At 37.9% G+C, this 23,116-nt stretch overlaps 4 protein-coding genes across 4 annotated transcripts; 2 read left to right on the top strand and 2 right to left on the bottom strand.

Annotated features, from left to right (window-relative positions):
- The first annotated feature begins 2,946 nt into the window (after positions 1–2,946).
- On the top strand, positions 2,947–3,825 carry LOC136264900 (integrase/recombinase xerD homolog). Its single transcript, XM_066059667.1, has one exon. The coding sequence runs from the start codon at positions 2,947–2,949 to the stop codon at positions 3,823–3,825; it is 879 nt and encodes a 292-aa protein (XP_065915739.1).
- A 1,746-nt stretch (positions 3,826–5,571) lies between these two features.
- Positions 5,572–13,606, top strand: LOC136264899 (kielin/chordin-like protein). The gene is made up of 8 exons (XM_066059666.1): positions 5,572–5,902; positions 6,782–7,747; positions 7,836–8,000; positions 9,260–9,280; positions 12,066–12,385; positions 12,447–12,587; positions 12,639–12,785; positions 13,474–13,606. The coding sequence occupies exons 1-8, from the start codon at positions 5,572–5,574 to the stop codon at positions 13,573–13,575; spliced, it is 2,193 nt and encodes a 730-aa protein (XP_065915738.1). The 3' UTR covers positions 13,576–13,606.
- Positions 13,607–15,642: 2,036 nt separating this feature from the next.
- LOC136264296 (uncharacterized) lies at positions 15,643–20,709 on the bottom strand. Its single transcript, XM_066059009.1, has 4 exons — positions 20,577–20,709; positions 19,180–19,350; positions 18,926–19,078; positions 15,643–17,317 (listed from the first exon to the last, which is right to left on the bottom strand). The coding sequence occupies exons 2-4, from the start codon at positions 19,288–19,290 to the stop codon at positions 17,243–17,245; spliced, it is 339 nt and encodes a 112-aa protein (XP_065915081.1). The 5' UTR covers positions 19,291–19,350; positions 20,577–20,709; the 3' UTR covers positions 15,643–17,242.
- Positions 19,375–20,854, bottom strand: LOC136264294 (ankyrin repeat, PH and SEC7 domain containing protein secG-like). Its single transcript, XM_066059007.1, has one exon. The coding sequence runs from the start codon at positions 20,770–20,772 to the stop codon at positions 19,912–19,914; it is 861 nt and encodes a 286-aa protein (XP_065915079.1). The 5' UTR covers positions 20,773–20,854; the 3' UTR covers positions 19,375–19,911.
- Between the last annotated feature and the right edge of the window lie 2,262 nt (positions 20,855–23,116).

The following is a 23,116-nucleotide window of genomic DNA, read 5'->3' as shown; positions in this document are numbered from 1 at the left end:
ATGATAGGTGAAGTCAGTTTTGGACGATTTAGCTGCCTCCAGTGGTCTAGAGCTTTGAACGATGCATGGAGGGTATCGATGAAATAATAATTGACAACCACTGGCACCAACTGTCCTGGGACATCTTTTGCCATCGTTCCAGTCTGTCATTGATGGGTGTTGTGGCTGCAGAAGCATTATAAATGGCTAGAAGGCACAATATAATTCCCAAATGTTGCAGAAAATTTTGATGCTCATCACCCAGATGGTGAGAAGTCTCAGATCCTTTCCAGACTTACAGCACAGACACACTATGCACCCAACCTTATCACAATACTGTGAAGAATATTTGGCTTTTCTTGTCTTGGCTGGTAGGGCAGCTTGAATTCGAAAGTTTGTGTTTCGCTTGTAATTTTAAAAAGACAGCAGCTCTGTGCCACAAATGTAGCAAATCATTTGCTTATTGCTGTGTGTATTTTTTAACTACAACTCTAGATAAGATGTGGCTAAGTAGCAAGTTTCATCCGATCCTTTGTGTGAAACACAAAATTTAAAAAATAAATTTTGCATCTCGTGAGATACAAAAAGCGATATTTCTGTAAGGACAACAATCATGCACCTGGTTTCATGGTGGATGTAGCAATGGTATACTACAATGAACATCCCACATTGGTAGGGGGATCGATTTGTAAACGTTGATTTTTCAGTTTGTGGACCCTAACGTAGTGGTATAATCCATGTAAAATTTCACTAGTACTTTTATCAACATTTGACTGAGACACCACTGACAAAGCATAGAGTTAGGCATAGTAAAACGTGGGTTCTACCAAAAATGGCAGGGATGTTTGTATGTAAGATCAAGATACTCTAATAGAGCAGTCATGCAAACAGTCTCCAGTTTCTCTACTATTCTGTACTCTTCAGTAAGAAGGCGGAATCCAAAGCAGGAAGAATTAAATATCAGGGTAAAAGTGCAATTGGAAAGAAACCTCAAGAGTATCAGATTGCTGGTTGAGGGCACACCGTAATGACTTCACATCATGAGTGCATGGCTATACCTAGAGGCAATATTTATAGTAATAAGAATTATTATGCTGCTAGAGTTTCAATTCACTATAATAATGATTCTATATAGTTACAGGGGCATTTCAAAAATGAATATTGGTATTAATTGGCCACCTTGCACTACTAAATGGCACAACACACACTTCTGATAAATTAGCTATTACCTTCATACTAAACTGTAATGGTAAGTTTTGTACATTGAATAATTGTAATGATATGTATAGGTCCTTCTAACATACTGCTAACCAAAAATTCATCATGCAAACTGGTTGTCGATTTTTATGGTACAAATGCAAAACTAATTATATTTTAATTAATTTTGCAAGTTTTTAAATTTCTGTTTTGCTTGCATGTAGGATGTGCATGCAATTGTATGTTGAGCTAGACTATGTATGTTGTATATTTGGTAGCATATTGCATGTGTGAGATGTAGACATATACTATAGATATCCTTTTTATAAATTTAAAGACTTATGATACTCGGTATAACATGCAGTCTCAATGGCCTGCGTCTTCCCACTATGGATCTATTATTACCTTAAATGTGACTTAAAATGTGATTTCTAAAGTACATGTGATTTGCTTCAATGACTTATAAACCTCATATAAATTCAGGAATGGCTATACACATGCATAGACAGCTCTACAAAGTGTTATACATGTATTATAGAGCACTCAGTATATTGTGGCTGTTGGTATAACAGTTATCCATATCCAACAGGCCTTTGGTGTTTCTTACGATATAAAGCCAAAAATAAGTAATACCCTTCAGCTATGAGTGAAAACTTTGTTTGTTAAAGGCTCATAGCACAGAGTAACTGCCTACAGCCTGATGTAAAAAATAAGATTGAGGACATACCTTCCTAACTTTTAAGAAGAAAAATTGAGTACAAACTAGCTAAACTTATATACCACTGATGTAAATGATTTTTGGTGGGTTTAAAAAATATAAAATGCAATAATACTCTTTGTCAGCTGCCTGCTTCAAATCCGTTAAAATAACACAACTATTTATGTGACTTTTCTATTAGAGTAGCTATCTCTATCTTGCATACAAACAACCCTGCCATTTTTGGAAGTTTTATTATGCCTAACTCTAGTAGCTTCGTCAGTGGTGTCACAGTCAAATGTTGATAAAAGTACAAGTGAAGTTTTGCCTGGATTATACCACTACGTAGCTAACCATGTAGCTATAATGCGCACTAACAATCAATCGATAATCACGTGATCCATTTCTAGTTGGGAACTAATACCACTAGGTGGTCACAACATAATTTTGAAGCCTAAATAACTTGCTGGAGAAACTAAAACTTGGAGTTATTGCAGCCATGCCTCCTGTTTTAATCTCAGATGCACTAGGAAGAAATTTCATGCTGCTTAGTTTGATGGAAGGATAGCTCAGATCCATATGAAACTTGCGCTGTGCATGAAGTGATAACCAAACTATATTTCTGTATAGTGAAGGTTTGTGGGCTTTTCTTTTGTTGATTGCTGGGTTGCTCTGAATCCAAAAATACGTGATTTACGGCCGATTTTTGGCAAAAAGTAGCTCCGTCCTAAATCCACAGTAGCAAATCAATTTATTTCTGCTGTTGGTTATAATCAGGTATAGACCTGGACTATATATGCCAAGTATAGGAAGGAACCCATGCTTCATCCAGAGAGCGCACAATTTTTCAGGATTTCCAGCACAAATCAATCACGATTTCTGTTGTGTGGAGAAAGATAAATAAGGTTTATTGGTATGTAGAAAAATACTTTGATATGCCCTACAGGTTGAAATAGTAGGGGAGGAATTTTGTGATTATCGATTTTTTTCATTGCGGACCCTATATTAGAGTATCTTGATTGTACAGTACTAAGCTCCCAAACACTATCCTGCATAGTAGAACAAACTCCACAATGAAGAAATACTTTACGGCATACAAACAGCAGAAGAGCTGGGCTAAAAGGTATGGAATGCCAGCCAAAGAGCACCATGTTGGCCTCTACTTGCAACACCTGGCTGGTACAGTTGACTCAAAATCAGCAGTGGAGGAAGCATGCAATTCCCTAGCATGGGTACACTCCACAGCAGGCTTAGTCTCTCCATCATCCTCCCCCTTCGTTAAAGCTATCCTAGAGGGTCTTCAGAGATCTTTGGCTAAACCTGTTGTCAAAAAAGCTCCTGTGATGGTAGCTATGCTGCAGCAGATGGTGGAAGATGCAAAGATGAGTGGCACCCTAACTGATTTAAGGCTTACCACTGCATGCCTGTTATCTTTTGCAGGGTTTTTGAGGTTCAGTGAACTGGTGAATATTCGGCCGTGCTATATCTCTGTCCACGAAGAGTACATAGTGCTACATATTCCACATAGTAAGGGAGACCAATCGAGAAAAGGAGAGGAAGTGGTGATTGCCAGATGTGGCTCAGCCACCTGCCCAGTCGGCAAGCTGGAAGAATACATGAGGAGAATGCAGATCTCGTGGAGGGATCAAAGGTTTTTGTTCCGCCCAATATGTAAGACCAAGCTGGGGGACAGGTTGTGTGAGTTGGGCAGCATAAGTTACACCTGCCTTCATGGGCTGTTTAAAAAGAAACTTAAAAATCTGGGTTATGATCCAAAGGATTTTGGGCTACACAGTATGAGAGTTGGTGGAGCTACCAAGGCGGCTAATGCTGGAGTCCCCGACAGGTTATTCAAGTGCCATGGTAGATGGAAATCAGAAAATGCGAAGGATGGATACATAGTGGATTCATTGGGGCACAGATTATCCGTAATCAAGCAGCTTGGCTTATAAGTTCATTTTCTGTCTATTTCATTACATTCAACTGACAGAAAATACACCTCCCTCACTATACTATTACCCTTGCCACCCTAACACTAGCTGGGTTGTGTGTCACCAAGCGTGGGCTACTGTTTTTCAAACTGTTAACCAACTCTAGGGTAACAAAGATAGGACTGTACTACAAACTGAGCCTCTCTCACATGACATAAAGGTTTATAAGGCTAAGTTAGGCATGATTATTCATTCTATGCCATGTGTTAAGGTTAGTGGGGTACACCCACTCACCCTCCCTAGTGTGATGGTGTTAAAAATGTAAAGATTTTTATATTTTTTTCTTCCTTGACTATCTATAGATAGATTTGCTGATGATAATGGACAAGAGACATGCTGGAATGTTAAACTGATTTGTTGGTGCATACACATACATGAGAGTGGAGAAAATTTTGGGTTTTTCCTGGTAGGCAAAAAAAAAAAAACGACTGCCAGGTTTTTTCCTGAGGCTGTTTTGGGCTGGGCAGTCTCAAATTTATTATTTCTCTCTTATCATAGTTGTTGCTAAGCCCCCACTCTCCAGTTGTTCATGCCTAGGTAATTGTTGTATGCAGTTGTAAGTTTGTGTTGGTTAACAGTTTGAAAAACAGTAGCCCACACTTGGTAGCACACAACCCAGTGTTAGTGTGTTGTGGGTGGTAAGGGTAATAGTATGGTGAGGGAGGGGGAGGGCACATGTGAATACTTGTAGGCACATCACAAACATATATGTACATTACATTACACACATGGACCTTCTCCCTAGCATGCACACACACGCACAGACACGCACACACACACACACACACACACATACACACACACATGCTTGGGATGGTTAATTCAAGCTTCACAGTGCTCATCTGGTAATTGTGATAGTAACCTTCTGTATACCTGTCATCATAATCAAGCTCCTGCTGAATTAGGTTCATGATGGTTTGCACATCGTGCCACAAAATATCACCATACAACTAGCCTTGCTTTTCCTTCACAAAAGTTTGGTAAGCATATATAATCAAGCTCTAAAGTTCCTTCAGGGGGAGTTTTAAGTTCTCATATATAAGTACTATCTAACTAACTGATGCCTTCTGCCAAGCATAACTCGGCCATGGTAAGCACTATAGGCTTGATTTCTTTACTCTTTCAATGTCACTTAGGCCTGAGATGTGCCTTTTCTCCTACTACAATGCATGCATCATGGACTTTACTTTGTCCTCCTTTGTGTCCCATTTCTTTTTCCACTACCATGTAGGTGCTGATTTGCAGGTAGCATGTAATGGCTTCTTTGTACTGACTATCATACTTTTATAAAATTGTCTATAATGACTGCAGAGGTGCTTCTCATACTGCTCATTTGTTGAGTGGAACATGTTGAAAATGAAGTGAAATGGCCATGTAGTTTCTTAGCAATCAATACTGCATGGGGTACATGTTCAAGCACAAATTTAATATATGGCATGTGTGACACCTTCCTTTCCTTTGATGTGGTATGTATTGGTTCACCAGTCACAAATTATGTTACAACGAAATTAACAAACAAATACAAGGAATTTCAAGAGCTGATAGAAATGAAATAAGGGAGGCTACCTATACCTGCAGTAAGTATCTCTACTTCAACTAATGAAAAGTGCACTGCAGTGTAGGCAGCCTCCATTGTTTGTTTTTTTATGAGCCCTTAAAATTACTTGTATTCTATTTTATGCCCAATGACATAGTTTATTCTGATTAATGCTTGACAAGTTGTCTGCTGAATTTAAAATCGCATCTCTTAAAGGAATACATGTTATGCAATGTATCATTCCTCCAGCAACATTTCCACCAGCAGTCACAATAGAAGAAATTGATCTTGTCCCCTTTGGTAATGATGTATCACTGGTATGTAGAGCTGGTAGCTCACCACCCTTCACTTATGTGTGGATCACTGCAAAAGGACTTGAAATATCTTCAGACTCTAGCTTAAATTTTACAATTTCTGATGTTACTCAGTATGGAGTTTATACTTGTGAAGTCACCAACAGTTATGGTACTGGTTCTGCTACTGTTGAAGTGCAAGCACCAGGTTAGTTATTGGTACATATTTTGTACTAAAGAGCAATTATGGTACAATGAACCCTCAGTTATCTGAATCCCAATGTGTCTCAGGCAATGGTAAAGGTGTTCAGATAAGTGAATAGTTTGGATACCTGAAGCCCATACATTTATATACACAGCTCTGTTGATCAAAATACTAGAATAGTCATTTCCAACTTTGGATAAACAAGGGTTCGGATAAAAGAGGTTCAGATAAATGAGGGTCTACTGTACAACCAACAGTAAATTTGACAGATTTTTTGGAGGAAACCCTATTTAACACTTGTACTATACATACATACATACATACATACCACACCCTACAGTTCTACATTCACTACTTATGTTAGACACTTGTATTGTGGACATTAGAATGTATAAGTAATAGTAAAAATTAAGAATTTTTCGCATATGGTATATTCTTTCAGTGAGTGCATGGATGAATCAAAAAGCAGCTTGGGATACATTTGCAGTGTAGTCCAGTTGGCCAGTTGCCTGGGCTACATATCACATGATTATTATGTGTGACTAGGATTATTGCCATAAAGCACTCAGGTGAAAGCATTTTGTTATCCTTGATATCTAGCAGTGTTATATAAAAGTGAGAACTAATGGTATAGCTTATCCACAAGTGTTTTGAGTACAGACATTACATATAACAACCACTCCCCAACAAAGCATGATTTAACAGCTTTAAGTAAAACATTTAACCACTTAACTGAAATTTCCATGATATCTTTAGGACTTGCTTATTCATATTGACAAACATAGCCAGAACATACCAACTGCAGGAGATTGCTGTACATTTAATATATAATACTATTATTTTTGATATATGTCATACAACTGTGGTATTCCGTTATTTTAGATTGTACATACGAAGGACGTTTCTATCGTATTGGAGAACAATTACAAACAAACTGCTCGACAAGATGCTCATGTAGACCTGGAGGAATCTTTAAATGCAAACGACTACCTTGTTCCTATGATGGACCAACTTGTCAGGCTGTTGGTGATCCTCATTATGAAACATTTGATGGGTTTTGGCATCACTTTCAAGGAACTTGTGAATATGTTCTTACCAGACCATGTGATAGTGAAGATTTCATTATTTCTGCTGGTAATATTGGACATCGTGGTAGTCATGTAGCTTGTGTTGGTCTAGTAAGGATCAGAATTCCAAGTGAAGAACTTGACATTGTATTAGAACGAGGTAGCTTAGGAACTATTACTGTCAATAACATTCTACAGCCCTATGCCGGTGATGGAGTAGTATATGAAACAGACACAGTAGCTGTAGTACGCACTGGTGGATATCCCAACGTATTCCTATTAATACATGGTGTTCGGGTGTTCTGGAATGGTGTGTATCGTGTAGAGGTTACCGTATCGTCCACACTAAAAGGACATCTTTGTGGACTGTGTGGTACTTATAATGGTGATAAAGGTGATGATCTTCAGACACCTGATGGTGTAGTGGTAACTTCAGTAGATGTGTTTGGTGATAGTTGGTTAGTACCAGACCCTACCACTTCTCGTTGTAGTGGACAGGTAGTGGGAAAAAGAAATGCACTGGGTGTGAGTAATTGTTCCACTGATCCTAATATTACAGCACAAGGCCAACAAAGGTGTAATATTTTGGAACAACTACCTTTTATTAATTGTAGTGATATGGTTAATGCAACACAATTTATCAACAATTGTGAGTTTGACTACTGTTGCTGCAGTGAGGCAGAACGTGAAGATTGTTACTGTGATGCATTGTCCAGTTATGCTAGTGCTTGTGCTGATGCTGGAGTATCACTGTCTACTTGGAGGTCACCAACTCTTTGTCGTAAGTTGACATGTTCTTTTTCATGCTCTGTGTGCAATTTTGTTAACCAGTTTATGAATGCTATTAGCTATATTATCTATTTTTCCAGCACTTCAGTGTCCAGATGGGATGATATATCAACAGTGTGGTCCACTGTGTCCTCAAACATGTGATAACCTTGATGTACTGTGTGAAGGTGGATGTGCTGAAGGATGCTTTTGTCCTGTAGGACAAGTATTGATAGAAGGAGTGTGTATGGACGAAGCAGAGTGTGGTGAGTTTAACAATTATGACATAGTGTAGACTATACTGGCCATCTTTACTAATTTATTCATTGTAGCTTACCATATATTTGGTAACTGCAGTACAGTGTAACATCATCGTATAAGCTTAATAATTATGCACACTTTGAAATATATACTTGAGCAGGTATATATGAATTGACCAATTATTGTAAGGCTGAACAAGTTAATTATGTTTCTGGTCCTGGCCTGCAAACTCCCCAAGTGATCAGGCATCTTTTTTTTATTCCTATCATTTTGAAGGACTGCATTTACCATAAAATATTAAGTAAAATATTTATATAAAACACTTGTGCATGATAAATCATGTTTTCAAAGCCAATAAATGTTTCAACAGCATAAACAAATATTCACTATAATTGCTATAATTCACTTTATTGTACTTTGCGTGGGAGGATCAAAGTGCTACCGCATACTGTACTTTCCATATTGTACTGATTAGCTGCATAACTGTACTGTATGAGTCGTACAGCACAGTTATATGGCTAATTGGGCAAATACAGTACAGTTATGGGCAAATACAGTACAGTTATGGGCAAATACAGAACAGTTACGCTGTGCGTTTATGTAAGGAATGCTACGAAAACAACCCCATGATTGGTCACATGCATGACATTGTAAATAATAGCCAGACTAATCCTACCAGTTGGTTCTATGACTAGAAATTTACATGCACACAGACAGCACGACGTACCATGTTTGTGACACTGTCAAATGTTTAAACTAGCCAAACTAATCCTGCCAGTTTGTTCTACAACTACAAATAGATTATATGCCAACTTACTGATAGTCCAACTGAAGCGATTCAGGTACTCAAGAAAATTGCTCTGAATAAGACGACCAGGAAGTACAATAAAACACTTTTGTGGTCTAGCCACATAATCATAAATTGCAATACATAATAGTATTTAATCCAAAACAGAATAGCGTGCTCAAAATGCTGCTGATATAAATCATCATAGAAATATGTTATTAGCAAGAAATACAGAATTTGCAACGTTTGGTATGACATTTCAAAGCAGAAGACTGCTGATGCATGCATGTATGTAAATTTGCATATAGTTGGTTGGTTCTTCAGAAATTTTGATTATACCTGTAGAGAAGGTACATGGCCACTTTTAATTCATGCATATAACACAACAAATTATATTGAGTGTGAATGCCTTTACCATATAAACATAAATTATAAGGGCACTATATTTATTACATAATTATATTATTTTATCAACAGCTACTACACTCCCACCAACAGGTATGCACAAAATATTTGTACTGTTTATTTGTGGTATGAGTATATGGTATATCACATAAAATATGTAATGCAAATGCCAACTAAAATTGTGTTATAACTTTCATATAGTACAGTAAGGTTTACTAGTTTTACAAACCACTGACAGTGAGTGATGATAGTACATAGGTATAGAGGCACAGGGTCCAAATCTATCCCCTTTGAAGTTTCTCATGATTTTGTGCTGTAAAGCCTTAATAAATCCATTTGGTTCCAAATGGGGCACTTCGAGATAACAAGTCACTCTCTAGAGTTCCTATATATGGATACACACACATGAAATTTACAAGGAAAAAACATCCTGGCCGCCTGGCAGACTCCTGTAAGTGTTCGAGCGCTAATTGGATGGCTGCAGGTTCAAGGCTGCCCAGGTCCAGTCATCGATTTTATCTCCTTCCCCGCCTTTTCAAACATACTTTCTGCAACAACTTTAAACAAGCTGTAGGACCAGGTGTCCTACAGACCTTCAGCACTTGTGCTGTAAGGCCTTAATAAATAAATAAATAATGTCATATTTATAGCTGGCGACACACTTGTTTTACAGAAGTAAGAAAACTCTGTTTTCATGTATCCATAGCCCTATAGTGCTTGATTGGTAATTAACCATTTCTGCTGTACAAACTTCCTCAGGGTAGGGCATCTCCCATTCCTAATTTGAGTTGAATCTGCTCAGCTATCATTGGGATATACGTGCCTTCTTATTTCAGTTCTTTGTAAATATGTATAGCCACACAGTCTTCGACGATTCCTGTAGTAAAGGGGAAAAAGCTAAAAGGAATTATCAAGGCTGGCTTTGGAACTTGCAATTACAAAAACAAGTGATATCCACACAAAAACAGTCAAGCTGTAAAAAAAGTGTGGCCTAAAAATCCCAGCTGAAAAAGAAAAGTGGCAGCCAACAAATGACTGCAATGATGTCAATGCTAATAATAGCTGTTATAATTAACATCATTGCAGCCATTTGTTGGCTGCCACTTTTGATTTTACACCTTTTTCAAGGACTTAAGCGAAAGAAAGGTCCTGTATAGAAGAAGTAAGTAGCAACGTGTTGTGATTGTTTTATAAAACTATAATGTAGAATGACTATTGCAGTGGTAGGTTAAAAATATTAGTAGTGCACCCTAGAATACCGTAGTGTGGTTTTATCCTTATTTTGGACAAAAATATAATAGTATCCCTGGGGCACAAACTGAGTAAATACGGTAGCACACAGGGCAGCTATCATTTCTCTCTGGCAGTAGTACCACTGGGTAGCCCTTGAGGCACTGGTCATGTGTACTGAGTATGGATGACAATACCAGTTGTACATTGACATTTACAGTGTATGAGTGGTGAAAGTGCATGACTTACTGTCCCTTGCACAATTACCTTCAAAGCAGACAGAGCTAAACTGGAGGTCTAAAGGCTGTTGTTGTCTACATAGATAGCTAATATGGATATAACCATCAAGTCATGATGTACATAGCCTTGATCATTGCTTATAATAGTCACACTATATAACATACTGGGTTTCAACAGTTCATAATTAGTTACAAATGTGTGTTCTGGAGCTAGTTTTAGCATGCGAATTGATGATTTAAACTTCCATGTCATTACAAAGTTAGCTATATAACTGGGTCTAGGAAAATCGGTATTGTCGCCCATGACAGCAGATTTCATGTTCCACCACTAAAATGAAGTCAGAGGCATACCAAGGGGAGTTTCTGGAAGCCTCTTTGAAAATAAACTCTCAACCAGCTAATTGTTGAGTTTAAAAGCAACTGAAAGCCATGTTAAAAGACAGCTAGCCACATACAGATTCTACACACCTATCGGTGATCTTTTACTGCTACTGGTCTAGCCCATAACTGAGCCTATCTCTCTGTAATTGTGTTTCATTTAAAATAACTCTTTTCCCACCCACCACCCCTAATGGAGCTTGCCAGATAGTCATACTTAAGAAAAAATGGCAGGAAATGTAGTTGTTGGCTACTTGTACTGTGGATGTTCTAGAAGGCAAAAAATTGGTATAAAACTTGCAAAATTTGGTGCACGTAGGTAGCTTCAACCATTGATGAGCTACCACACTCTGAATACTATAATTCTAGGCTTCCACCAAACAGTTGAGATCTACTCTAATAGAACAGTCAATCACTCCCTGGGCCTTTTAAGGCCACACCTTTTTCACAGCTTGGCTGTTTTTGGGTGGATTATATTACAATGTGACAATTATAGCTGTCAGAGTATGCTAGTTTAATTGTAGTTTGATTTAAGAATTAAACTTCAACAAGTTCAATGATGAAATTTGATGGAAATCGTGGGTCTCTAAATCTCATAATGCCACAATCATGTCCTACATGCTCTGAAGCTCACTCTGAAGCTATGTAAAACATTTTAATTACATGCCTGTAACATTGGCAATGCATGCATGGACATTTAAAATAACAGCCATTGAATAAGAGAGAGTTGTAATGTGTCTGTTTCTGCTATCTTTCTTGTTTACAAGCAGTTGTCAAGGTATAATGAGTTGTTGTCTAAATTAGTTAGACTTTAAAACACAGGGTTCTACATAATTTTGTGACCCTCAGGCCCTGTAGTAACACCAAGCATAGTGAGGGTGCCACAACACAGCACCTTCAGGTTGCTAAATTCCATAGAATCCTGTGTTTTGAAGATCCCAACTACTGTTTAGAACTAAGATGCTTGGATAAAGAGAGTGATATCTGACAGTGTGTATTGTCGCACAAACATTTTATGATCATTGTTTCAGTTAGTAGATGTGAAGAAAGTGATCAGCAGTGTCGACAGTTCTTTAAACCAGCTACTACTGTGCACATTGAAATTGAAGTTATATGTGACACCAGCAATGATCTCTATTGTGACATTAATATGACACTTAATACAGTTTTACAAGATCTTGTGATGAGCTCAAACACAATTAAAGTATGCACACATTTCTCTACTGTTGGAAGTGATACTTGTTTAGTGCAAGTATTTGTCTTGGAGCAAATAACCTCAACACCACGTGCATCACAAACTTTAACAAGACAGCTGTTTAATGAACTAACGAGTAATGACACACTTTTGATGGTGAGTGACTGTATTATGATATCAGTTGACATGTATAGGTTGTTGTTTTACATTTATCTAGTATGAGAGTGCTAATCTTGCCTATGGAATCTTTTCCAGCTCAACCTCTAATAACATCCTAGGACTAGAAGAGTGGGCAGGAGTATTAATTCTTGCAGTTATAGGATTATTGGGTATTGGATGTTGTGCTACTTGTGGCCTGGTAAAATGATGATGCAATATTAATGTTTGTATAATGATATTATGTGTATAGTTGATTGGGGTAATCTGCCGTCGTATGAGGACTAAAATAGTTAAGTCTCATGGAGTGTCTGCTGATGATAACGATTTAGACTACACTCCATTAAAATCAGCTGAAAGTGCTCCAACTAGCCCGACAGAAATGACCACTATTAATCTGGTAAATATGTCTCTGAAATATGTAATAGTATATGTGACCAAAATTTTGAAAATTGTCGATCTACGCACACACCAGTGAAGTTCACTTTTCACCATGAATGGATAGCCCTCACATTTGCACCACAGCCATGCCTCTGGTTTGATCAGACTGCTTTTCGCGAGTGGATTTCTAGAGATGTGCCAGCCACTGGGAATGCTCTGGAACCTTGTAATGTCACTGGCAAGCTGAAACACGAGACTAGAAACATGAGCAGCCTTGGACAGTTGTCCAGATATTTTCTACATACATTTCTGTGTTTTTCAGTGGCACAGGTGGTCTTGAGAGCCCAATATTAAGACTGGAGACACCATATCACCCACTCGGCCATTTTCTGTTCATATATCAATAACCCACCCACCACCACCCCCGCCATCACCCCAGCCACCACCACCCATGATGACGTGCTTGTGTTACAGATACCGTCGTGAAAAAAAGGTGCTCAAAATCATGGTTATATCAACAGCTTGCTTTAAACACTATGGTTGGCTGCATTCACGGTGAAAATTCAAACTCGTATCTTTTGTCTTTCCCAAACTATAGTGGATTGCAATGTTTAAAATAGCATATCTCATAATCTATTGATGTGTGTAGATCGATGGTTTTCCCAAATTAGGTCACATAACTGTATGGCACATTTATTGTACACTAGGGAACTGATGCAGACAAATCTAATGATCAGGTCACATCAGAACCATCAGCAGATTCTGAAAAGAAGGGAAGCACAGAGGACTTGATGCCTACTGTGATCTGAATAGTGTTCATGTAAACCTGCTTTTGTGGACACTTGTTTTTGTTGTTTGCTAAATATATATGTTTTAAATATCTATAGTTAGTTTTATTATAACAATTTATGGCAGATGCAGCATGCTCCAAATGCCTCCCTCCTTCCTCCACAGTTCTTTAAGTACTATTCATATATCCATACATGGGACTATAAGATGTAATAAGAGGTGGAGGAGCAGGCCAAAGAGTGCATGGGGGGAAAACTTAGGTAATGAAAACTACACTGTTGAATTGAAGCATACAGTAGCAGACATGGATACAATACCATTCTAGTACTCAGTAGCCAACAGCACGCAGGTATGCAGCTAGTACAAGTACAGCCAGCAGTGTATAGAAACTATCAGATACAGTACTTGTAATAGCAGATCTAGACAGTAGCAGAATAGCTGGCAGCCAAAAACTATAGTCAACAACAGAAGCTATATCATTAGCTAGCAGTAGTAATTGTTGTTAGTGGCATGCAGGATAGGCAACTGCCATATAGGTGGTCACCAAAAGCATGCAGCTGTCTAAAATACAAAGTGGTCACTTGCTGTTACTTAAGATGGGCCTGAGGGTGACCATCTCAGCCACAATTACAGTATGATTAAATTTTGTAGTAGTAGCTCCACTCTAAAATGGTTATAACTATTATTTTTAAAACAAGGCTGCACGTTATAGTCTGTTAATATAACCCTATCTTAAGTACAATATTATACCCGTCGACTTTGAAGCAGTTAGTATAGGAGCAGTCAACAGCCAGTATCCATACAGGAAGAATTCATTAAATAGATGTTGGCAAGTTGTTAATCTATGCATGGAATAATTTACTGGAGGGGAGATTCAATGCAGCTGCAGCTAATAATTTAAGAAAATTTTGATAGATTATAAATTAGGGACCCGCCGATTATGCTCATTATTTTACCTATTATGCTATGCTGCACTGCTCAAAATTTTGCCTATTATGCTCAAATTATGCTCAATATTTATACCTCAGTTCCTATGTTTTTTTTAGTAAATTTGCACTTTATGGGAAAACAGTAAGTTGCTGAAGCACAGATTCTAAATCCTTGCTTGTCAAACTGCATGTCACAGAAAAGATCGATATACTCTAATAGAACAGTCAGCTGTCTGATTATTTTCTGACTGTTATATTAGGGTATATCGATCTTTTCCTGTGATATGTATTTTGATAAGCAAGAATTTACGGTAATACACAAGTGTTCTGCCTATTATGCTAGCATTATGCTCAATGCTTTCAGGCACCTACTATGCTCATTATTATGCCAGCATAATCGGCGGGTCCCTATTATAAATCCAACATTATACACTGCAGCTGCTACTTTGTACTGTGAGCTTTTTCTAGATACTACTGCATGCTAACTTCATCTTTTGCTATCTGCTATTATAGCTCTTATTGTTGCTGCTGCTACATGGTTCCTGTCAGCTGTTGGCTAATGCTAGCCTGATATCTGCTTACTTTTATACTGAAAGCTACTTATTTATATTCAGTGTTGGGCAAGTTACTTTGTAAAAGTAACTAGTTACATATTACATATTACTTGCAACAGAACTATTTAGTTACAGTTACATATTACCCATAAAATAAAGTAACTGTAATAATATTACATATTATATTACTTTGTGTCCACAGCCTTAAGCTGTCACGTGTGAATCTACCACCTTATCACGTGACATGATTGCGTTGTTGGACAATGTACAAATATTGGTTATAAGTAAGAAGCTAGTGAATAAGCTTCATTCAATAGGCCTCGTTACTCCATTGTGGTTAGGCATTACTCAGAGGATTACTAACGAGATTAGTAACTTCGTTACTTTAAGTAATAATATTACGTCATATTAGACTCGTTACAATAATTATATTACTTAGGTAACGCGTTACATTTGTAAGTAAAGTATCTTGCGTTATATTACCTGTTTTCATAGCGTATTTTGTTATATTACTTTGTTACTACAAAAGTAATAATATTACGTAACGCGTTACATAAGTAACGTGTTACTCCCAACACTGACTACACAGTACTATCGTACTGTATGATAGCTACAATACACATTATACACATAAATTACATGATATATATGTAAGTATAGAAAAAGACAACTCTCTAATACAATGAGTACCTAGTTTACACCACATGTACAGTATAGTCGAGAAGTAAAAATAATTGTATAATTCAGTTGACTATATATAAGCAGACTCTTCACTATTAATTAATGTTTTTAGAATCATTATTGACATGATGTCATCCCGCATGTACTAACAAAACACATGCTGACAAGCCAAAATTTGTAAGTAGTGATTAGGCATGTACACATTGCACTGCACATTTTGAAACTAATCACGATCCAGTTTACATAATTCTTCATTCCTTTGAAATAATTCTCATTCCTTTGAAATTCTTTTCAGGTAAGAGTCAATATTGCATATTCAGCTGCATTGTAAAAGATCCAGTCTCAGATCAAGCCCATTCAGTAGAAGAAGTTGACGAGGAAAGTTGGAGTGCTAAGATGATCATAGTTAACACTGTGATGATTTCAGTAGTTATTCTATTGCTCCTTTGTTCCACTGGACTAGCTCATGATGATGTTACCCTTGGTATGGCTCAGGCTAATCCTGGTAGTTCTTGCAAGGAGATATACCAACTTAATCCTTTTAGTAGAGGAAACAATGGAAAGTACTGGATAAGGACAAGTGATGGATTACATGAGGTTACTTGTAACATGAAGCTGACTTGTGGTGGTGTTGAAGGAGGATGGATGCAAGTTGTTGATGTAGACATGAATCATGATAAGGCCTGTCCTGGAACATGGCAAACCATTACATCTCCTAGGAGACTTTGTGTAGGTGGTTTAGCTGCAGGATGTGATTCAGCTTATTTCTCTACCAATGGAGTAGAATTCAACCACATATGTGGACAAACTAAGTCTTATCAGAAAGGAGCTCCTGATGCATTTCGCTCCATACAATCCATAAATTCACCATATGTTGATGGAATATCAATAACATTAGGATCACCACGTCAGCATGTGTGGACTTATACTGTCACTGCCAGTGATCATATAAATTATAGATCAAGTAACTGTCCATGTGCTCCTGTACCAGGTACCCCACCTCCAGCATTTGTTAAAAATGATTACTACTGTGAATCTGGAACTACTGGACAGGTACGTCATGCTAATTTTTACTTGTCAGATGTCCTTTGGGATGGAGATGGCTGCCCAGAAGACAGTGGATGCTGTGCTTTTCTGGGGATGCCTTGCATGGTTTTATAGGAGGACTCCAACTAGACTGAGTGAAGATATTGAAGTTCGAATATGCAAAAATGAGCCTCACCCTGATGAGGATACTGCAATTGAAACATTGGAAATTTATGTGCTTTAAGGACCTTTTATAGTAATATGATGTGTATTTGCTAGTGCTGAAACATGTAAAAGTTAATATTATGCATATTTGTGACCTGAGTTTGGAAAACCTTTCTTTTGGGTGCAATGTACAATCGTATTTTGAATATACAGTAACTCACCAACTTTGGCTGCTATGCAGGTAATGAATATGAAGATACCATGTTAAACAATTTTCACACTAACCTTGTCTCAGGTTTTTTAGAGATGGACTTTTGTAGGTGTATCAAAGCTCACACATACGCATTGTTCTTAGGCCTTGAGAAGACACTGGAGTGACTTGAGACCATGTCATTGACTTGGAGTGGCTGGAAAAGTTACACAAACATTACTAAATGTGTTTTGTGCCATCATGGTCCATCTAGAGCTCCCAGGGGCATGTAATTTGACACCACCACCTACCTTGTACTCCTATGTGTGGACTTGTGATCCAGCAACACTTGTGGAAAGCCTGTATAAAATAGTGGGAAACTGTAGAGCTTGTAGACTAGCTGCTCTGAAACTGTAGATGCTCTGAAACTCAGTGAAAAGCCGTTGTACTTTTTTGTAACACAATTATGACTGGTTAACCAGACCAGCACATAACACATCACAAGAAAGAATGGCGCTACACTTAATGTTTTCATCTGAACACATGCCCTAACTATCAAGTACAGAAAAGTGAAGCAACCATTATACTTCGTTTTCAGCTATGTCAAGTTCTGCCCATTACACAGTGTTGGAACGGTAACAAGAAGTGCCTCTGCAATCAATCCAGTCAACCTGCAGTTACCTACTTGTGCCTGTAGTTACCTGCCGTTACCCATTGTTTCCTGTAGTTACTCACTGTCAATATTTTCATTACTGTAAGAAATCTATTCACCTATAAATAAGTAGAAGGGAAAATGTAGGAATTATAGGAAGTGAAACAAGCTCGAGGTCTACACCACAGTATGTAAAGAAGGAATGTCGCGATCATATAGCCATAAAAAGTAGTGAAACAAGGGACTGGAGATTGCCTACACCTGCAGATGTAGTTTTTATTAGTGGACATTATTATTCAGCCATGGGTATAGACTGAAGTAGGGATTAAATGTAATACTAGTATATCTGCAGGTGTAATCGTAGAAAGTTTCTAAAGTGAGTATAATATAAACCTTTTAATCAATTGTAATAACACCACCAAATCTTGCAATTGTGTGCTAAGCGCTACTCTAACTGGAAAGAAGCATGTAACTCTTGAATTGACCCACACTTCTACTTGTCTACAAACTCACAATGCTCTAATAGAGTCCACATTTTTTGGAGGACTTTTAATACAACACACCTAGAATTTCCATTGATAGATGCATTTTAAGCAAATTTAAACTGAAACTTTCATTTATAAGGTAGAAACTAGTATTTAAGGATTTGGTGTTAGGTGTGGAATTCCCTGGTTCAAACTTGGCATGACATTTCATGCATTTCCTTATCCCATTTTGTTAGACCTACAATTTTACACTTCTATGGTTCTTGCTTTTTAATTCTGTATCCACTACTTTGGTTTCTTTCAAGCTATCAAAAGGTACTGCTACAATGGTAAGCTTATATGTACATACCAGTTTTTAAGTTATTATTACCTTAGCCTGCATGTAGCCTTGACAATAATTCAATCTTTTTAATGCAAATGCTGTATCATGGGTTACTTTCGTGCTGTACATAGCTATAAAGCAAAACTTTAATGGTGTGCTTTGCAATTGAGTCTTCCTGTCAGAATACCTGACAGTGTGGGGCACTGGCTTTCTTGGTATGTGCTTTGATTTTTGGCAAACAAATTTCACCTGTAAATTTTGCAATTAAAAGTCTGCAATTTTAGTCACCAGTACAAAAAAAACACCACATCAGATAAAGACACACAGCTACAATAACATGCCATACAAAGTGTTAGTGTTACATACTTTGTATTGTTGCAGGTGTTGTCTGAGTTGTGCTAGGTCCAGTTCTAATGGCTCATCAGCTGTTCTCTTCTTGCCCAGTATTTTATCATTCAGTGAAGCCACTGCAATGAATTCCTCCAGTTCTACACTGTTGCTGTTATCCAAGTCAAACAACTGAGAAAAAAAAAACAGTGTATTTTACAGGTGTGTTCTATTAGGGCCACTAGTGTGTCATAATGTGTGTTCTATTAGAGAGTATTTTAAGATTCACTTACAGACATGATAAACTCGATGTCTGCATCAGAGGCAGCACCAAATAGAGTAGCCTTTAGCTCATCAAGAGTTATACTGCCACTACCATCAATGTCTAGCTCTTGGAACTTCATTCGATATGTCTAGTTCTCGGAACTTCATTCGATATGTCTTCCATCAACGATACCATCCAACTAAGAATGGAGAAAAGAATATGATGATGAATGGATGCACACTAGTGGAAATGTGTATGGGAATACATATGCATGCTTGGTGATGTGTGTGCATGTGCTCTAGTCTACCCATCTGTTATATGTAGCGGGGGCGGTTCCAAACTTTTTAAAAGGGGGGTTCCACTCTGGAATTGCAACTTCAGCCTAGCTGTAAGTCGAAGACCAAAAAAAAAGATAACTACCTGCTAACAAAGCTGCCCTACATCTTTCTACCAACTCCATCTCCTTATTTATAACTACATACGTAGCTTGCTACACTGCTCCTCAGAATACTGTGACTGCTCTATTAGAGTATCTTGATCTTGACTCTATTAATAGAGTATCTTGAATTAGAGGCTCTTCCAAAAGGGGGTTCCATGGAACCCTTTGAACCCCCCCTGGATCCGCCTCTGTGTAGGTACAAAACACACCAAATATAGTGACAGAAACCAACCAACCACATAAATGAACAATGACAGATTTTACAATGATTGTTTTAAAAACAAAGTTTTTCTACTTTTCTTATTTACTGGTTACGACGGTTTAAACAATGACACAACAGCCTAGTTTCATTTCTTCAGCTGGAGGGCAAATATCAGTGGTATTCTTCAATGATACGTGATATCCACTGGTTTCAACCCTGTGCTCAATATCTCTATCTGGCTCATTTGTAGTGGTTGTTTCCTGGCTTTTAGGGGTTAGTTCTTCAATTGCAACATTACTACTTCTAAGATGAACGTTCTCTTGACATGGAGCTTGTGCAGGTGATGTATCCTGTTGTTGTCTCTCATTGAGTCTCTCAACACTTGGTTCTATCTCTCCTATTAACACTCCTATCCTGTTTTGAAATTGATACTTAACTTTACTACGATCAGCACCAGCATCTTTGACCAAGTACTTAATGATATCACTGCTGTCATTGACAACGGCTGAAGCAAGTGGTGTCCAGCCATATACATCCTCTGTGTCCACTAGAGCATTTGCTTGTACTAGCACCTTGATGGCTTTCTTGTGTCCATTCTTTGCTGCAACATGTAGTGGTGTAACTCCAAAGTTATCCCTAGCATCTATTGCAGCACCTGCTTTTACCAGTTCCTTGACTACTCTTACATAACCATTTGTGGCTGCTATATGAAGTGGGGTTGTCCCATGACTGTCTTTGCTGTCAACAACACTTTTGGCATCTATTAACATCTTTACTAACTTACTGTTGCCGCTTCTCGCCGCTTCATGTAGCGTTGTTACTCCATCTGTATTGCAGGCGGTAGTAACATCCACTTCATTTGTAAACGACAACTCTACCAAGGCGGTGATATCGCCATCGCTTGCTATTTTAAGTATCTCGTCAATCTCTGCATCACTAGTAGGCCTCCTTTCATTGCTACTAGTACAAATCCTATACATTAGAACGAAACTTTAAAAACGTTGGGATTTAATAGAGTGAAACCTTACAACATTATTCTAGGAAACTGAGTACATGCACGTGTGTGGGTCGTCACACAACCGCAACTGCTGCTGGAGATTTTGCCACGTTTAGCCTAAATATTTCGAAGGGGGAAATTTTCGCTGATTTCGCGGTTTTGGGTGTTATCAGCGAAAATTCTAAAATGTTTTGGAGGTAACCTTTAATGTATGTTTTGGACATCTGCGACATAATGTTTTTTTTAATCAAAAGCTTAAATGCGTGGGCGGAACAAATTACAAAACCTGCTTTAAACCAAGCAGGGATAAATAATTTCAACAACTGTGTTGTGTTAGCAATACAACTAATTGTGCTTGTTTGTTTTTACTACAGAACAACGACTGTTCTTGAGTGTGTGGTCCACAATAGAGCGATGTTTTATAAAAACGCGCCGCCAAAAACCAGACTAACAGATTACTGAATCCTTATAATTTCAACACAAGTGGCTAAACAATTTAAATATCTAGGTCCTGTGGAAGCGATTTTTTAAGTTACTGGTTGTATAGACGTTTTATTGAACTTTTAGTAGTTTTTTCGAGTGAAACAAGCTCTTTGAAGGCATGTATCTGAGTCACTGGGAAGAAACACGCCAAAAACGCTTCCACAGGACCTAATAAATTTAATATACAATATCACTATGCCCCAGAAAAGCCAATAGAGCCTACAGCTTTTGCTGTATTTGGCGGCGGAAAAACATGGTAGTGACAGCTGGAGCTGAGCGATGTACGGGCTGGCTTACTTGTGTTACTACAACAAATTGTAGTGTTCCACCTGCCTCAAACTACACTGTAGCTACATAAAAACATTAAATATGAAGGGCTTCACCTTCATTTAAAACTTTTTACGCTGCTAGACTGGTTTTATGGGCTTCTCAAAAAGTATCTATAGGCATTCAAAATTTTGAACGATTGCCTGTGACTATACCGTAACCTTAAAGCCCCTACAAATGCATTTAATATCACTGACTATATTAAATACTTCAAGAAACACACGATCAGGATCTAGCTATAAACTGCAACACATAAGAAATACTAATGTTTCCAGCAGCAACTTCTATTCCTCGTATATGGAATGTTTTACCAATAATAGATTACAATCTTAGCCTACCTACTATCAAGTACAAACTTGAAACTTTCTATGGAATCATTTTGAACTAAATTTTGATCCTGACAATGCATGCACTTTTTCTTTTGTTTGTCTCTATATTGTAATAAGTCCCCTAAACCTCCCAACTTTGATCACCTGTAAACCTTGCTTTAAATGATTTTTAAATATAATATAAGTAACTATAACTAATCTTAATAACTACTTACTCCTGGCCACTGGCACTGGATGCCAGTGGACCTTCAGCATGCTTACACTAGATTTTAAGGACTACTAATGTTTATACTGACTGTATGTATCTTGTTGTATGTATGCTGTAAAGCAAACAATAAGTAAAATAAAATAAATAAATAAAAGTGTTTGCAAATCTACAAAAATTATATTTTTAGCAACATTGCTCAACCTTGTTGCACCTGACCCCTCCTTCCTCTATAATTTAGGGGAGACTAATGATGAATTTCATACTAATGAAAGTTGTCCCTAGCAACCTGAATTAAGTATACAATATTATTCAGTGTACGGGTGAATGGCCTAACTTGATACGTCTTCAAGTTATTGTTATTGAAGCTTTACAGTGACCAGCACTGAAGGCCTGACAGCAACATGTGCTGCAGCCTTTGGATTACCTAACCTAGCAAACTGGAACTCAAGGCCGGAGGAGACGGTCCAGTTGGTCAGGCCTGAGCTGGACCAATAATCTGGAGTTGAACCAACTAACTGACCAGCTCGAACTACATTTATACTCTCATGCAATCTTTGGACGATCACATCTACATGTAGCTACATACCATTTTACAGATGTTATTGAAAATGCATGACACGAGTAGTTACCTAGTTTCTCAGCCTAACTAAAGCACAGAACTACACGTATAGTACCTCCAATTACCTTACAGTACAGCATAGCATTCGCATCGTTTTGTACAGAAATGACCGTGGGTTCTACGTACAGTATCACGTGTGCTGACAGTTGGCATTTATCACGTGTAAGACAGGTGCCTTTTTTGATTTTAAACCAGCACACTTATATCACAATTCAATCTTCATAAAATAGTCAGTAGCATTCCTTGGCTTGTCTCTCTTGGCTTCTTTTACTGGGAGAAGGGCTGGCAGTGACAAACCAGATGATTCATTCGCAGCAAGAAGCTGTACACCCATACATTTACATGGTGGCCATCTGGATGA

Source organism: Dysidea avara, chromosome 8 (genome assembly GCF_963678975.1).
Source record: "Dysidea avara chromosome 8, odDysAvar1.4, whole genome shotgun sequence".
NCBI classification, from domain to species: domain Eukaryota; kingdom Metazoa; phylum Porifera; class Demospongiae; order Dictyoceratida; family Dysideidae; genus Dysidea; species Dysidea avara.
The sequence above is the reverse complement of the archived record's forward strand: the minus strand, read 5'-3'. Positions and strand labels throughout refer to the sequence as shown.

Coding starts and splice junctions, on each gene's coding strand:
- LOC136264900 (XM_066059667.1), top strand. CDS start 2,947: ATGAAGAAATACTTTACGGCATACAAACAGCAGAAGAGCTGGGCTAAA.
- LOC136264899 (XM_066059666.1), top strand. CDS start 5,572: ATGCTTGACAAGTTGTCTGCTGAATTTAAAATCGCATCTCTTAAAGGA. Junction 12,588..12,638: donor GTTGTGCTACTTGTGGCCTG/GTAAAATGATGA, acceptor TTATGTGTATAG/TTGATTGGGGTAATCTGCCG. Junction 12,786..13,473: donor AAATGACCACTATTAATCTG/GTAAATATGTCT, acceptor ATTGTACACTAG/GGAACTGATGCAGACAAATC.
- LOC136264296 (XM_066059009.1), bottom strand. CDS start 19,290: ATGAAGTTCCAAGAGCTAGACATTGATGGTAGTGGCAGTATAACTCTT. Junction 19,079..19,179: donor ACATCGAGTTTATCATGTCT/GTAAGTGAATCT, acceptor TTTTTTTCTCAG/TTGTTTGACTTGGATAACAG. Junction 17,318..18,925: donor AACACCTGCAACAATACAAA/GTATGTAACACT, acceptor TAACTTTTCCAG/CCACTCCAAGTCAATGACAT.
- LOC136264294 (XM_066059007.1), bottom strand. CDS start 20,772: ATGTATAGGATTTGTACTAGTAGCAATGAAAGGAGGCCTACTAGTGAT.